Source organism: Drosophila sechellia, chromosome 2R (assembly GCF_004382195.2).
Source record: "Drosophila sechellia strain sech25 chromosome 2R, ASM438219v1, whole genome shotgun sequence".
Classification (NCBI taxonomy): Eukaryota; Metazoa; Arthropoda; class Insecta; order Diptera; family Drosophilidae; genus Drosophila; species Drosophila sechellia.
Genome location: NC_045950.1, coordinates 9,584,837 through 9,601,592, shown reverse-complemented (window position 1 = coordinate 9,601,592; position 16,756 = coordinate 9,584,837). Strand labels below are relative to the sequence as shown.

Genomic DNA, 16,756 nt, shown 5'->3' with positions numbered 1-16,756 from the left:
GCTAACAGTAAATAACCTGTTGCGTTTGCGCCATTAATGTCGAACTTCATTATGTTGATATACGAGCGGTGGTAGTATTAAGTAAAGTTTTGGCAGCACTCCTTGTGATATCACCAAAGTAATTTTACACCAGTAGACAACAACTTCATTATCGCATAAGCTCCGATTACAGAGAGCCTCCCAAAACCCAAATCTTAAAAACAATGGGTTTATAGAGGGGCGAGGGGCACGAACAACAATGCAAACATAATCATTATCGAGATTACGGCCAAATTTATCGAGAGCCGCAGTCTCCAAGTGCTTAACGAGCCCAAAAAGATGCCTTCATGGCTTGATTTTGTGTATGCACTGAGAGAAAATCGAGTAAATGTTTTGTTTAAAATAGATAAAATTCCAAAGAATGTAGATTTAATCGAGGAACCAAAATATAATCATTCTGTTTCTAAATTTGCAGAGTATAGGGATTCTTTGGCAATATTTTTATTGTATTAATTGGAAATATATATATTATTTATATTATATTATTATTATTATATATTATTATATATATTTTTTGATCAGTTTAATTATTTTGCTCAAATGCGGAAATAAGGCAAATAGATTATAGATTTATAAGATACACGCTTCTTTACATATTTTGAAGAATACTTTCAGTCCGATCTACTGCACACTAATTTCGCTCACTGTAACGATATCTCTTCTTGCTGGAATCGTTTGGCTTAGCTTGTTTTGGGACACGTCTTGTTTGCTCTCCTCGTTTTCCAGAGTTACCTGCGCTACCTGAGTTCCCCCAGCTGTTCACGAACTTGGACTACGCTACTGGCTGGCGAACCCGAGAGTTTATACCCGTACGTACGTAGATCCTACTCCACCGCCCTAATCACATCTTGGTTTTGTGGCGGCGGGAGAGGATTGTGTTTGGGTTTTCGACTTTGGGTTTTGTATACGATTTTTTTCTTTCTGTTTTCTGGGCTGTGCCCACAAAACGCCTAGAGGCGGCAGTCGCACTCGCCACACAACAAGCTGTTTTATGGCCAAATCCAAAACCAAAGCCAGGCCAAAGCTCGTTTGTGTATCTGGCTTTGTCCCTAAACAAAAACGAAAACAAGACAACAACGGCGAGCGTAAAGAATTTGTATAAATAAAAGCGTGTAGGGGGTAACAAGCGAGTATAATAATTAAAATGAAATCAGACGGACGGCCAGAAAAAAAAACCCATAAGCTACGAAGAGGATGGATAGATGGATGGTTGGATGATGAGGATGAGGTGGAGCAGGCATAGAAACACCTGAACTCCGTTAAAAATGCTAAATTTGTCAACTGAATGCGAACATTGTGGCCGATTTATTTGCATGTGAAAAGCAAAATCTGGCCAAAATTCAAAGCAACTAGTTTTGGGTTACTTGTTCTCTTTAGGATTTGTTATAACTTTTGTTATGCTAAGTGTGGTAAACATAAATTTGATTTAAATTAGCATGCATATTTTATTTGCGGATTTTCCGTAATGCCAACAAATATATTGTTAAACTGCGAAAGCGTTAAAGTTCTCATAAAATTCTATGCGATTCTACTTGGATTCTCTAGGAATTATGGCTTCATAACAACAATTCAGTTTTGTGTCCAGACTAATGGCTTTAAAGATGACTTGACTGCTGGTTAATGAATTTGTAATGCCTGGGATGTCTTGAATGTTTGCCTTCATCGGTGACAGAGCAATTAGTTAGCCGGCACTTTCCACCTGGGATGGCATAAATCTGAAATTGATTTATAAATTACCGTCTGGCAAACGCAGCAGCAGCCACAACATCGAGCTAAGAGAAAAAGTAAATGGCAATAAAATATCAATTTGCAAAAGCTGGTCGCTCCTTTTGGCCAAGATGGGTATGGAGATGGGAGCGGGAATGGGTATCCAAGTGGAGATGGTGTTGGGCATCCTAAAGGCCAAGGCAAGGGGCCAATTGCAATGGTGATTTGTTTGCCGCGTCTTTGGCCGGCTGCTCTGCTCTCCTGCTTGGCAATTTACTTTTACAACACCCAGGACTGAATCGGGATAATTTATGCTGCAATTTATAACCAACTCGGGATCTGTGGCCTGCTCCGCCTCGAATGCCAGCATATTTCCATACATGGCCCAGACTTTGGACCGCATGTGGCAATTAACCAAAAGTAAATCTCGTTGTCAGTTGGGCGCTGTAGAAATTTTCGATTCCAATTCACTTCAATCAGTGTGCACAAATACTTGTTTCGCGGCTGGCAGGCAGCTCAATAATTCAATATAAATCAATTCCATCTGCCATGCGGTGCTAATGGCCACAAGTGTAGTAGTCCCAATCCCAGAAGGCAGACTCGTCTCAATTGGCAGACTCGCTGCTGCTGTAGACATTTTGCCTCTTTCCTTTTTTTTTTATTTTTTATTTTTTTACATTTGCAATTCCAGGGCCCTCGAACTTGTAGTTGCTTTATTTGTACACATGTACAAATTTTTATTTTGCACAAATGTTTGCTTCTGACAGCTTCAGCTTCAGCTGCAGCTTCGACGGCGGGGCACGAAGGTGGAGGCTCCACTGTGGCAGTGTGTTCTCGAGGACGCGCCCGACTTGCTGGCAACTAATTGAATGTCAATTTGTTTGTTGCCTCGCTTCCAGCTGCCAACTGCCAAGTGAATGTGAATGTGAATGTGGATGAGGATGTGGATGTGGATGCTACTCATTTCGTATGCCTGTCACAAGACTTCATCTGCATTAACATATTGCCTCTTGCACAGCCAATATTGAACTTGCATTATAGGCCGTTCTGCAATCCCTTATTTATGCATTTATTTACTCAACTTATTTATCGCCGTGACCAACTTACCCTCACATTGCTTTTTGTTTTTTTAGATAGACAAATATTTGGGCAGCCGGGTGGCTGTTACCTCTATTTCCATGTGGGTGGGTATCTGTTCCATAGCCTCCGGCGGAATTAGGAATTTAATTAAAGTAAACCACAATTTGGATTAATTTGTTATTGGAAAGGAAAGGAAAGGGGTTGAGCATTTAAATTTATCTTAGGGGTGACTGATTAAATGTAAATAAACAAACGCAAGGGAATTCCCTTTTTAAATGGAGAGATATGCGCATAGATATGATAAAAAGGATAAAGTTTGGAAAAATAATATAATACTGCAAATTTGTTAAGCGAATTATTCAATGTTTTCATGCTTTGCAAGCAGTTGGGAATAATTTCCTATATTTTAAGCTGCTGTTGATAAATTTGCTTTCAGTAATGGGAAGATGTTCTGATAAGGTTGTAGTCCGTTATCGATATCTATATATATACATACATATATATGGCATACAAAGTAAACCCTGGCATGATGAATATAATGAGCCCGTGCCCAACTGGCTGCAAATTAATTTAAATCATCAAGCCGGCGCGCAAGAATATTAAATTTACAATTTTCCTTAATTTTTTCTGTGCGCGAGTACATGGCCCACCTGCTCCTCCCCGAGTTCCGCCATTCCACTGCCCCACTGGGTGGTTAGCCCCCCGGATTCGCCGGGAATGGAATTCATAGCCAGCGAGGCACACAGCCCCGCAATCTTGATGGGCAACACTTGAGTGCAGCAACTACAACTACTCGACTGCACAACTACACAACTATGCTCGTGTACGGCGGACGAACGAGGCATATTGCCATAAAATTAACGGATCCTAGGTGGATGAGGCAGTGGTCTGGTCCAGGGGACTGCACTACGAGGAGGAGGAGGTGGAAGTGGAAGTGGCAGGGTTCGTGGGGCTGCAGAAAATATTAACACGATATTTTTCAAGCGAGATTGCTGAACTGCACTGCTAATAAAGAAGACCCAAACTGTCTAAGCTCTTAATTCAATGCAATTAATCAAAAGTTGAGCTCATTAAGCAAAATTGTAGCTTGAGATACACCTCATTATATACATGTTTACATATTGAATAATATTGTAAGCATTCTGAGCTCATAATTCATCTATTCAGCTTTGTTCGTTAACAGCAAGTACTAGAGTCAAAAATCAAGTTAGTAGCTAAATGATTATATATTATCTATTTTAGATTAAAGAAAATCGTAATAGGATTCCCCTAGTGAAAAAAATCGTACCTTTTTTACCTCGCATGGAAGTCTTAATTAAGAAGGCTTTACATATCTGGGTCACGTACTTTTTTTTCTCAGTGTGCTGATGCGGCTGTTGGGGCTGCTGCTTCTGCTGATTTTGCTGCTGCTGCTGTTGCTGTTCCTCTGACCAACCCACATCGTTATAATAATATGAATGGTGGTGGCCCCAGTCGTGCCGTCGCTGGCTGTGTGGGCGGGGCCGCCTCCATTTTCTACCTTCCACCTCGGCTTGATTATGAGTGAGTGCGCCACAACCATGGGAACACAAGCGATCCGAGGAGAACGCAGACCAGACCAGAGCAGAACAGAACGGAACGGAACAGAAACATTGAGCATGGTCATGTGCTTGGCAGGCCCATTCCCCGCCAGCTTTCTGGCTGCTGACATGTGGGTACAGTGTTTCCTCGACAGCCCAACCCCACAACCAGCAACCCTGCATATCCTGCACATCCTGGCATTGCTGATAATGATGCAGCGCTTTATACGCTGACTAGGCTTGTATCCTTCGGCTGCAGGAGCAGTAGCTGCGCTTGCATTTCGTCCTCTGCCCATCGTTGTCACGTATTTGGCACAAGTATTTAATTAGGAAGTGCTTACGCTTCAAGTAAGCACTCAAACAATGCTTTTTTTTCCTACGCCAAATCAGCACAGGACCAACTTAAATTGCTGCACGAGAAATTAGAACTTTTAATATACTTAAAGCTTTAATTAAGCTGTACAGTGCAGTGGCTAGCCATGCTGGAATATTTTAAAACTTTTAATCAGATTTTCATTAAAACTTGTTGGCAGCCAAACTAAATTTAAAATGGCTGAAGACTTTCTTTTAATTGGGTCAAACCAAAGGGGAACAGGACTTAAATAGGATTACCATAAATATTTCTAACCAACCAAAGGAGTTGCAGTTGAAAGTGGCTTAAATAAAAACATTTTTGCAAATAGCTCGAAGCAGAGATATTATTTCCTTCTCACAATGATAATTGGCGCAGTTGATCGACCACTTACAAGCCATAACAGTGCTTCGATATGCCAAGCAGCACCGAGTAAGTGCCTCTTGTTGGGAATTGAAGTTCGTCTTCCTTGACTTGAAATTGATGCAAATTTCTATGGCCCCAAGGGCTGATGATGGACGCTTGGCAAAGAAATCCAAAGCAAAGCAGCAGCAACTGACCTCTCCACACCTTCAAATAGAGTGAAGCAACCCGCCCCAGCCGGCACCCATCCCCTGGCTCAAGCTAACGACGCCGATTTGGTTTTGGGCCACTGTCATTTCCAGAAACGAATCTCCTTCAAAGAGCTCTTGGCCCACTCGAGTGTCTTTGGCCCCTTGAAGCCTCAGGCGTCTAACCAAACCAATGAGCTGAGGAAGTATTCTCGAATAAAAACGAGCAGAGTAACTCCTCCGCCCCCGATTTCACTGATAGATGTACCTTGTTCTGGACTCCATGCCATGCCATGCTCCTCCAGCGGCGCTATGCTGCAACTGCAACGCAGCATCTTTGTGGCATAGAGTTTGCTGCTGCTGCTGCATGTCTGCGCCTTTTTCCATGTTGTGTCGTCTTGCTGCCGTTGGTGTGTGTGTTTTTTTTTCCGTTTTCTGTTTTCTGTTGGGGGCACAGCACGTTTTCCGTTTGGAAAAGATAACAAACCCAATCGTTTGTGCAACATTTTCAACAGTTTTGGCACGATTCCTACCACAACGCTTCTGCTTTGCCTCTCGCTGCCTCCCACCCTCTCTGCCTCTTTCTTTTGTCAGCCAGCTATCTCTTTCTGTGTGGCACCAATTTGGGGAATTCTTTTTGTTGCTGTAGCTCTGGAGCTCTGTACACTGAGAGAATGGGGGTATGGTTCTTGAGAATTTCATAGAGCTGCTGTCTAGAAATCTTTAATACAGCATCAGCTTAAAATATGATTGTTTTTTGTACTTCAAGTACAGTTTTGAGATACATGAACTTTTTTTTTACGGTGTAGCTTTAGCCTGGCCAGCTTCTTCTTTTGCCTGCTCCCCCGAAGCGCGAACGAGTTGAGTTTTGGCAAGTCTTTCCCTTCCGAACGTGCAAATTGCATGCTGTGCGAGTTAATGGCGTTTCGCTGGGGATTTGCCTGGTTGGGGGCGGGGAAAATGGGTGTTGATGCTAACGAGTTGAGAGAAAATAAAGTTCATGACTTCATTTTTTTTCCACAATATTTTATTTGGTTGAGGGCACGTCTTCTGGGGCTTTGTTCGTGATGGTTATGCTTAGCATCATGCCCACAGATACACACACACACTGGTAGAGAAATTCGGGCTTGGGGTTGAACAGGCATATCCATCTGCATAATATTTAAATGCTCCATTCCATCAAGCAAATGGAAAGATCGTCGCATCCATCCACCGCCCATTGTAATATAATGTTGAGGATTTTAAATAAAACATGAGTTGCTCCGTCCAGGAGGAAACCCAAACAATGGCTGAGCAAAATGATTCCGGCCCCTTTTCGGGCACGATTGCAATTTCCACTTTTGGCTTCGACTGGCGGCCATAGCCGTAGCTATAGCTATCGCTGTATAACTCCAATCCACAGCTGCATCCACTGAGCTCTACTATATACTCGCATTGCGTTTTGTTTCGCGTCGCGTCGTCGACTGGAGTGGATTGGAGTTGATGATGTTTGCCCGATAAGTGGGCTGGTGGACTGGAGGAGCATCGGGCTGTGGGCAATTTTCAACGAGCTGGGTTGGGCTGATGATCTCAGATGCATCCTTCAGTCTTATGATGAGGCTGCCTTTCCGGGTTCTCGGTGAACTGGGGATTTTGGCATAAATTTTAATGCCATCATGAGCTGGGCGGGCTTAGATTATAATTCAACAACACTGCTATGATTTTATACTATAAAAAAGGCAGAAAACAAATACTGTTTTATATTAGTTTTTATTCTACAGACTTCTAGCCTTACATTAATTTAATAATATTTAATCCAGCAAAATATAGATTGCCGCCTGAAATGCAATCAGAATAATGTGAATTCGAGGAACTCAAGCATAAGATTAAAGTTCTTATACAAGTGCTTATTATTCGCAGTTTTCCCAGTCGTCGTTTTATTAATGTTGTTTTGATCAAGTAGTGGCTGGCAGCTTGTTAACTGCCTCAACGAACTCTGATGAGGATGTGGATCCGGATGCAGGCAGTCATGTTTATGTTTAACTTTTTAAATGTTAATGCTGCGAGCCGAGTTTTAATGCATTTTAAGTTGCTGTTGCCGCGAGTTCGCCTGTCCGTATGTCCAGTTGTCCAGTTGTCCGCATGTCCCGTTGTCCGTTTGTCCGTTCGACTCGCTTCAGTGGACATGCCATCAAAATTCGCCATGCTGCTGGCTACTCACAATTTTCCATGCACATTATCGGGCCAGGAGGAGCTGATTTCCATTTTGGTGTGTGTTTTTTGCGCCACCACAGAGATTATTTAGCATTTTTCCCGCATCCGTCGACGGGTTCATACGATTTGTGGCTTGTTGATTTTTCTCATTCAACGCTCCATCGCTTTTTGCTTGCCTGCCCAGCAAACCCATTCCTCCAGCGTTCAGCAACACAATCATTATGGTCGCGCTGCCATCCGTCCAGGTTCCAGTCTTTTAGTTGGCAATTGGCGTTGGCCGGGGCCATCGCAGCGTATTTATTTTAACGTTAATGGCCAGTTGTCATATCGGGCGAGCACAGACAGGCACCCCGCAGCCACATCCCTCATCCACATCCTCATCAGATTCCTCCCTCTACTCCTCCACCGGATTACGCGCCCCGATCTGTTCCGCAGCAAGCGGCGATTACATTTTAAGTAGGTGTGTGAACATTTTCGTGTCAGTGGTTTTGCTTTTAATTTAAAGCTGTCAGGGATGCTGTGTAGCGAGATTAACCAGGGTTGTCCACATTTTGGACAGCCCTTTTGGCTCTCCTTCAGGGTTGTCACGAGCATCTATTGTGCAATTTAATTAAAATCGTAGGATTAAAGCTTTTTAAGCCGTTGCTTTTATTACTGTGAGATAATCAAATTGCAATTTATTTCTAAAAGAAAGTGGATAAAGTAATAATTGGAAAAGCATTCAATGCCTGCAGGATACTGGAGTGCTTAACACACTGTTGCTGGTCTATAATTTCAATTTTCACTTCGACATTATTGTATTTAGTCAAAGAAAATACATTCGGTCCTATTTAATTAAAACTTCAAGCTTGTAGTTAAGCTGAAAGCAAAATCAGCTCAATATACATATTCTGTCCCAGCAATGGAGTAAAAAAAATCCGAAATGAACACCAGCAGCAGACCAAAAAGGTTCGCGATTTCGGCTGGGATCTCAAATTGCAGCCAAAGGAGAGAAGTCCCATCTCGTCCTTGATAACCATTAACAATTTGGCAAACTGGAAAGCAAAAAAAAAAGGAGAAAAAGGGAGAATGACGAAAAAACAAGACAGCCAGGCAAACTTCATCATCATCGGGAGCAATGGGGAAGAGCTTCATCATCAAGGTGATCATGGGGACCATGATTATTATTATCGTACGCAGGCAACCAAGCATATGTGTTAACTTGAAGTTAAGTGGATTCGCTGGAGGATTCTCCGCTCCTCTAGAACATCTTGCATCCATTCCAGCTTCCCTCTTCGTGTTGATAATTTAAATGAGTGAACTCCTGGGTCCGGATGGTTGGTTGCTTTGCCTGGGCTGGCTTGGCTTGCCTTGGCTTGGCTTGGCTGGCTTGGATCCCAGACGTGGTCTCCTCTGGTATCTTCGCATTTTTATCTCTTTACCTTTTTTCGTGGGCTTGTTGTTCTCATGTTTCCATCGTGTTGTATGTAAAATGCACAGAACACGGAGCAGGGAGCACAGTGGATGGAATGGAGATGGAGATGATGGTTGGGATGGAGGCCAAAGTTTGCCCGCAACACATCTTAAATTTTCACAAAATTGCTTTCTTTCCTTGGCTTTGTTCGGCTTTGGTTTTGGCTTTGGCTTTTTTGTGTGTTCGAGGAGTTTTGCTTGAATAACTTTGGCTGGCTTTCGTGGCAGGTGGTGCTCCTCCTTCGCCTTCACAGTTCCAATTCCCCCTCGTCTCGTTTCCAGTGTGCCGAGTGCTCCTCCTGTTGCTCAGTTTGTTGGCCATTAGGGCGGAACTGGCATGTCAACGCCTGATTGACGAAACAATGAATAAGTTGTGAATATTATGCAGCTGGCTCTGAGATTGAGGATGTGGAAAAAAGACAGCAGACTGTGATGCAAATGATGGGCTAGAGTCTTGTAATTATAAAATTAAATAAAAGCGTACTTCCCTGAAAAAACAGAGCACTTGTTTGATGAAATCTCAACAAGTTCACTCAAAAAAATGCTTTCCAAAAGCAAAACTACTAAATTTTGAAAAATGTATTATCTAGTTGGAATATATGTATAGATCATTATATATAAATTCATTTCTCATAATTTTAAAGTCTGGAAATGTACTCTATCTTAACTTAAAATCACATTCAACAAATGGCAAGAGCAAGTTGCCGCTATAGAGGCTTCACTGTGGTTTGAGAACGGAGGCAGGGCGAACCTAATGGAAAAGTTTCAGGAGCCCAGACCTGGCCAAGCTCCCTTTTCGCTGCCACACTTGTTAACGCCTTTGGACTCGGATAGCTGCCGTCTCCATTTACTCGCTGGAATTGCATTTGCTGCCAACGAAGTTTTCGCAGTCGCAGCTCCTCGTTGGCATCGTCATCTGGTCTGGCCTGGCCTGGTCTTCATGGGCTGGCCTCAACTCTTTGCCTCTTCGCTCGCCTCGTATCCAACTTCACGTTTTGTCCCGCAATTTGCCATGGACATTGCTGCAGCTTGTCGTCTGTCGTCTGGCTGCCTGTGAAGGTGCGAGTAATTGATAAAAAGCATGTTACATATATAATTTATTGAGCATTCAGCCGGCTCTTCAGCTTCCAACATTCAGCATGATGCATGTTGAGCTGTGAGATGTGGCGAACGCCTAATGGACGACAGTTGATAACAGCCTCGTTTATGCACGTACAGTTCCTTCTCATCGGGGGATCTCTTGGAAAACTTTGTTAACTTAAGTAACTGCATTTCATGATGTAGCTTTCAATGGATGGCTGACACTTTGGGTTGGTAGATAGCTGCCTTGCCTTATTTATTTATTTATTTTATTTATTTTGTTCAATTTGATTATGAGTGCCATGCTGAATACCCAGTTACCCAACAGCTCTTCAGTTTGGCAGTCGCAAAAAAAAAGGAAGGCTATGACAAAAACCAGGGCACATTGCTCCCTTCAATGGTATTTTAGTGCAGCTTTTTTTTGCCCTCTGCTTTTGCACATTTAATTAAAAATTATTCATGGGCGAAATTAATTATGGAGCGTGGCAGGGAGTTTCTACAGCGCAGTGCAAGAAATTGGGGATGCGACTATAATAGTTGATTTTCTTGAAAATTACAGCACTTCATCATGAACCGATGATTAGCATAATAATGGGGAAATTTACTTAAAAAATCGCACCTGCTTCACTTAGTACGCTATAAACCAGAAAAATAAGCAAAATAACTCTTTTCAATGTGCATTATTAGATTCTGTAAATTATAGTATGCTAAAAGTGGCAGCAGCTCTTTAAAAAAGCAATATTTTTTAACATGAAAAACTGAAAACCTTAAGCAGGTGCTTTAAAAACTACATAATAACTTGCTATAACACTGGCATCTTAAAGATGCTATAGCCAGCTGATTAGCGATTCCCCCAGTGTAACCTCAAAGTCCTCGATGCACTTCGTCCTTAGCGAACAACAAGTACAACAACAATGAGCTCATGCAAAATGCGAGGAACAAAAACCACAGCGATGGAGGAGCAGTGCCGCGTGGCATGAGCAGTGGCATACCGTACGGATGCTTGACTAGATGGATGCCCGGCATCCTGGCATCATGGCAGCCAACTGGTGAACTGTTCTGCCATTCTACCATTCTGCTGGCTGCCTATTTAGCCGGGCCAGGCTCTTCAACACATTTAAATAGCTGCAACTTCCGTTGCAACTAGTGCGGCTAGCTGCCACCCAAAATGGGTGCAGGACTCGAGTGTTGCCAGTGCCGGGATGCGGATGGAGTGGCAGCATCCTGCTCTTGCACCTCCTCCTCCTGATGTGCTCACTTAAAGTTTACTGCACCACCACCATATCCCCGATGCCCACTATCCGCCGGATTCGCTGAGTTTCCCGAGATCCCGCCCCGCTCCAGTTGGCCAACAATAACAGCACTTGCACTCATTTAGCATTTAAGTGCAGTTGTTGCTGCCTGCTGGGTGGTGGCAGTGGTGGAAGCGAACTCACCTGGACCATGGGGGTCGCCATGTGCTGCCGTCGCGTTCAAATTGTCGACTCGGTCATCCGAATTATGCCATTTTGCCACAAGCCATTGGATGGGGGAGGAGGCGGAAGGGTAGGTGGAGCTCCCGGGGCCGGAGCCGGTGCCAATCGTCAAGCCGCATCATTCACATGCGCATCCGTTGCCCATTTCAATACCCTCGCCGGCTCCTGGTTTTCCATCGCCCGTTGCCATTCCCATCTGGCAGGCGACTGGTACTCCTCCTGCTCCCACTGGAGCCTCTTGTCCCGACCCGAACCCAGTTGTATACATTAATAATTAAAATATTTTCCCAAGTTTGAATGAAGTGGTGCAAGCAGGAGGAATCAACGGGTTACGCCACGGTTCCATCTCCGGCTACGTCTGCATTTCAATTTCGGTCGAGTGTGTGTGCCTGCACTGCAAGAAAAAACATATGAATTGTATTCAAACCAAGCCAATGGAATCAGAGACTTGGGCATTTTCAAGGCTTTATCAAGCGATTTTTATAGCCAAGTGATTCCTTTTATAGCCTTGTCATCTGAAGAAATCTATCTTTTAAGCTGAAAAATCGCTTGGAATGCTTGTAAGCTGCTTTAGGGTTTACAAAACAGGGACTTGGATTATTTTGTTTGGGAAACCTTATTCAAGTTTCAAGTTTTTCCACACTTTTTCGCTTGGTGCAGAGGAAAACGAGATGGTTGTTTGGGGGACTTCGCTTCATGGCTTGGTACTCGACTTGATGAGCATGTCTGCTGATGTTGTTTTTGTTGCTCCTGCTGCTGTTTTTATTTTTGTTTTTGTTGTTAATGATGTTGATTTCTTAACGCTTCACTGCCATCTGCGGAGGAGCATAAAAAATATGTGAATATTATAGAAGGATTTGCAGTCAAGTGCTGATCCCTCGAACAGCAGCGTCATCTAGCCGCAACGCATTTCCATTGTCAGCAGCCAGGGATTACGTTGCACATTACTTCCGAACATAATGATATAGGATTCCCGCATTAGCACTATTATCGAACAATTCCCGAACAGCTAGGCAAACACGTCTCGTTTATATATGCATATACATAGGTATAGTCGCTGGATGTATGCAAATATTGTTGCATTTACACACTTGGCACATAAATCCTGTTGCTCCACCCGTGGCCAACTAGCAACTGCCTGGTGCTGGGCGGGATGGGGGCTGTCCGCAAAAGTGGGCGTGTGCACGCTTGATGGCATATGAGCAGGCAACCAAGCAAGCAACCAACCCACTTTGCAAAATGTCACCATTTTTGTTTTCGGTCCTCCACGTCAGTTTCTACCCCCCAGACCCCACCTTCCGCCAAAAGCCCACGGTGCTTGATGGATTACTCGAGAGCCTGCTGCTCCTCCGTCTGGTTGCATAAATATTGCAAATGCCTGACGCGCTGACAGGTTGGTTGATGGCAGGGATCGGGGGGAATCAGGCATTGCATCCCGCGCAGCTCAGCTCCTGTTGCCTTGTGGGTCAACATTTTGCAGCTGAAAGTGGACCTCTTCTCAAAATGGTCTAGTAAAAATACTTGAATTGCTTAAATATTCAATGGGCGGGTATTTTGTAGCAAATTTTTTTCCATATTTTAAAAGGAAATTGTTAGTTTATAACATTGCATATAACAACCCAATCTCCAATCTGCTTACGAGTTTTAATAGATTTTTAAATTACCACAGCTTTAAAGCGTATTTTAATAAATATTTTTTGGAGCCGCCCATTAAAGTTACGCAGTCTATGGGCAAATTATTATTTTGGTGGCAGTGCAGTAGCCAAGCGGCTGAAATTTGTTCCACATGGTGCGCCTCCATGAGCTTATTCATACGCAATTAGATCAGCGCTGCAGCGAACAGAAGCTCGGAGTGCTGCAGCCACCCACCCGACGAACTTGGCCAACCATTCGCCCACTCGCATATGTGCACATCCATATGCACATGTTCAGGCACATAAATGGTAAACAAAGACCTGCCTGGGCGTATAGTTGCGATTGCATTTACCATTTACTACGCCAACAATTCCGGCTCTGCCATATTGTTAACCACTCGAGCCCGCGAATCTTGTTGCTTATTTAATAGTTGCTGCCAATTGCTTAAATATTGCATTTGTTTATTAAAAGTTGCTTAGAAAAAAGTAAACCGAACTATTTTACTTTAAGTTATAACTTTCTTAAAATAAGTGCGAGAGCCATCATAAATGTTGCACTATTAACCCACTCTACTATACTCCCATTTACTTGCAGTTCACATGCCCAGCTCCTCATCCCTGATCGCCAGCCCGCCAGCCAGTGCGTTCGTCAATACGCCGGCCACCCTGCTCTTCACCACGCGCCACGACATCCAGGTGGCGAACATCACGAGGCCCACGGGCGGACCTCAGATCGATGTGATCGTTAGGGATCTGGCCGAGGCGATGGCCATCGATTTCTACTACGCAAAGAATCTGGTCTGCTGGACGGATTCCGGACGGGAGATCATTGAGTGTGCGCAAACGAACTCATCCGCACTGCAGCCGCTATTGCGGGCGCCCAAGCAAACTGTGATATCCACGGGTCTGGACAAGCCCGAGGGCCTCGCCATCGACTGGTATACGGACAAGATCTACTGGACGGATGGCGAAAAGAATCGCATTGAGGTGGCCACGCTGGATGGTCGCTACCAGAAGGTGCTGTTCTGGACGGATCTGGATCAGCCGCGAGCGGTGGCCGTGGTTCCTGCTCGCAAATTGCTCATCTGGACGGATTGGGGGGAGTATCCGAAGATTGAGCGAGCCAGCATGGACGGGGATCCACTGTCACGCATGACATTGGTCAAGGAGCATGTGTTCTGGCCCAACGGATTGGCAGTAGACCTAAAGAACGAGCTTATCTACTGGACGGATGGCAAGCACCATTTCATCGATGTGATGAGATTAGATGGAAGCAGTCGGCGAACGATAGTCAACAACCTAAAGTATCCCTTTAGTTTGACCTTCTTCGATGATCGTTTGTACTGGACGGACTGGCAGAGGGGCTCCCTGAATGCCTTGGACCTGCAAACCCGTGAACTAAAGGAGCTAATAGACACGCCCAAGGCACCGAACTCTGTCAGAGCATGGGATCCCTCACTGCAGCCTTATGAGGATAATCCCTGTGCTCACAACAATGGAAATTGCTCACATCTTTGCCTGCTGGCGACAAACTCGCAAGGATTTAGTTGCGCCTGTCCCACCGGAGTGAAGCTAATCTCTGCAAATACGTGTGCTAATGGTTCGCAGGAGATGATGTTCATTGTGCAGCGAACGCAGATTAGTAAGATATCCCTGGATTCACCGGATTACACTATATTCCCGCTGCCTTTGGGGAAGGTTAAGTACGCAATAGCCATAGATTACGATCCAGTGGAGGAGCATATCTATTGGTCCGATGTGGAGACGTACACGATCAAAAGAGCTCATGCCGATGGCACCGGGGTGACCGATTTTGTGACCTCCGAGGTGAGGCATCCCGATGGCTTGGCACTGGATTGGCTGGCTCGCAATCTCTATTGGACGGATACGGTGACGGATCGCATAGAGGTCTGCCGCCTGGATGGTACGGCGAGGAAAGTGCTGATCTATGAGCATTTGGAGGAGCCGAGAGCCATTGCAGTGGCTCCATCGCTGGGCTGGATGTTCTGGAGCGACTGGAACGAGCGCAAGCCCAAGGTGGAGCGCGCCTCGCTGGATGGATCAGAGCGTGTGGTTCTGGTCTCTGAGAATCTGGGCTGGCCCAATGGCATTGCCTTGGATATTGAGGCCAAGGCCATCTACTGGTGTGATGGCAAGACGGACAAGATCGAGGTGGCCAACATGGATGGGTCTGGCCGACGCGTGGTGATCAGCGACAATCTGAAGCATCTGTTTGGCCTGAGCATCCTGGATGACTACCTATACTGGACAGACTGGCAACGTCGCTCGATAGATCGTGCTCACAAGATAACAGGCAACAATCGGATAGTTGTTGTGGATCAGTATCCAGATTTGATGGGACTAAAGGTGACACGTTTGCGGGAAGTGAGGGGACAGAACGCTTGTGCCGTGCGGAATGGTGGATGCTCGCATCTCTGCCTGAATCGTCCCAGGGATTATGTCTGCCGGTGTGCCATTGATTACGAGCTGGCCAACGACAAGCGAACATGTGTGGTGCCAGCTGCTTTCCTACTGTTCTCCCGCCAGGAGCACATTGGTCGGATTTCTATCGAGTACAACGAGGGTAACCACAACGACGAGCGGATACCGTTTAAAGATGTGCGGGATGCACATGCTCTGGATGTTTCTGTGGCCGAGCGAAGGATTTACTGGACAGATCAGAAGAGCAAGTGTATTTTCCGCGCCTTTTTAAATGGTTCGTACGTTCAAAGAATTGTGGACTCCGGTCTGATTGGTCCTGATGGCATCGCTGTCGATTGGTTGGCCAATAATATTTACTGGTCAGATGCAGAAGCTCGTCGCATTGAAGTTGCTCGCCTAGATGGCAGCAGTCGGCGAGTGCTCCTGTGGAAAGGAGTGGAGGAGCCACGTTCCTTGGTTCTAGAACCGCGAAGAGGCTATATGTACTGGACGGAATCGCCAACAGATTCGATTCGCAGAGCGGCAATGGACGGGTCTGACTTGCAGACCATCGTAGCGGGTGCCAATCATGCCGCCGGACTAACCTTCGACCAGGAGACAAGACGTCTGTACTGGGCCACCCAATCGCGGCCAGCTAAAATCGAAAGTGCTGACTGGGATGGTAAGAAGCGGCAGATTCTGGTTGGCAGCGATATGGATGAACCGTATGCGGTGTCCTTGTACCAGGACTATGTGTACTGGAGCGACTGGAACACTGGAGACATTGAGCGAGTACACAAGACAACGGGTCAGAATCGCAGCCTGGTGCACTCGGGCATGACGTACATCACCTCGCTGCTGGTGTTCAACGATAAGCGCCAGACAGGTGTTAATCCGTGCAAGGTGAACAATGGCGGTTGTTCACATCTTTGCTTGGCTCAGCCCGGAAGACGGGGCATGACCTGCGCCTGTCCCACCCACTACCAGTTGGCCAAGGACGGCGTCTCCTGTATTCCGCCCAGAAACTACATTATCTTCAGTCAGAGGAACAGCTTTGGGCGATTGCTACCGAACACCACGGATTGTCCAAATATTCCACTGCCCGTCTCTGGCAAGAATATTCGTGCTGTGGACTATGATCCAATCACTCATCATATTTATTGGGTAAGCAGCAAGATTATCTAATTAAAGAAATAACTTTAACAATCGCATA

The 16,756-nt window shown here is 45.1% G+C and overlaps 1 protein-coding gene across 1 annotated transcript in view; it reads left to right on the top strand.

Annotated features, from left to right (window-relative positions):
* The window catches only part of LOC6609007 (low-density lipoprotein receptor-related protein 6), a 29,490-nt gene that overhangs the window by 10,159 nt on the left and 2,575 nt on the right, over nt 1-16,756 (top strand). The window contains exon 3 of the mRNA XM_002033676.2: nt 13,718-16,707. Within this exon, the coding sequence (XP_002033712.1) occupies nt 13,718-16,707 (2,990 nt within the window). The remainder of the gene's footprint in view (nt 1-13,717; nt 16,708-16,756) is intronic.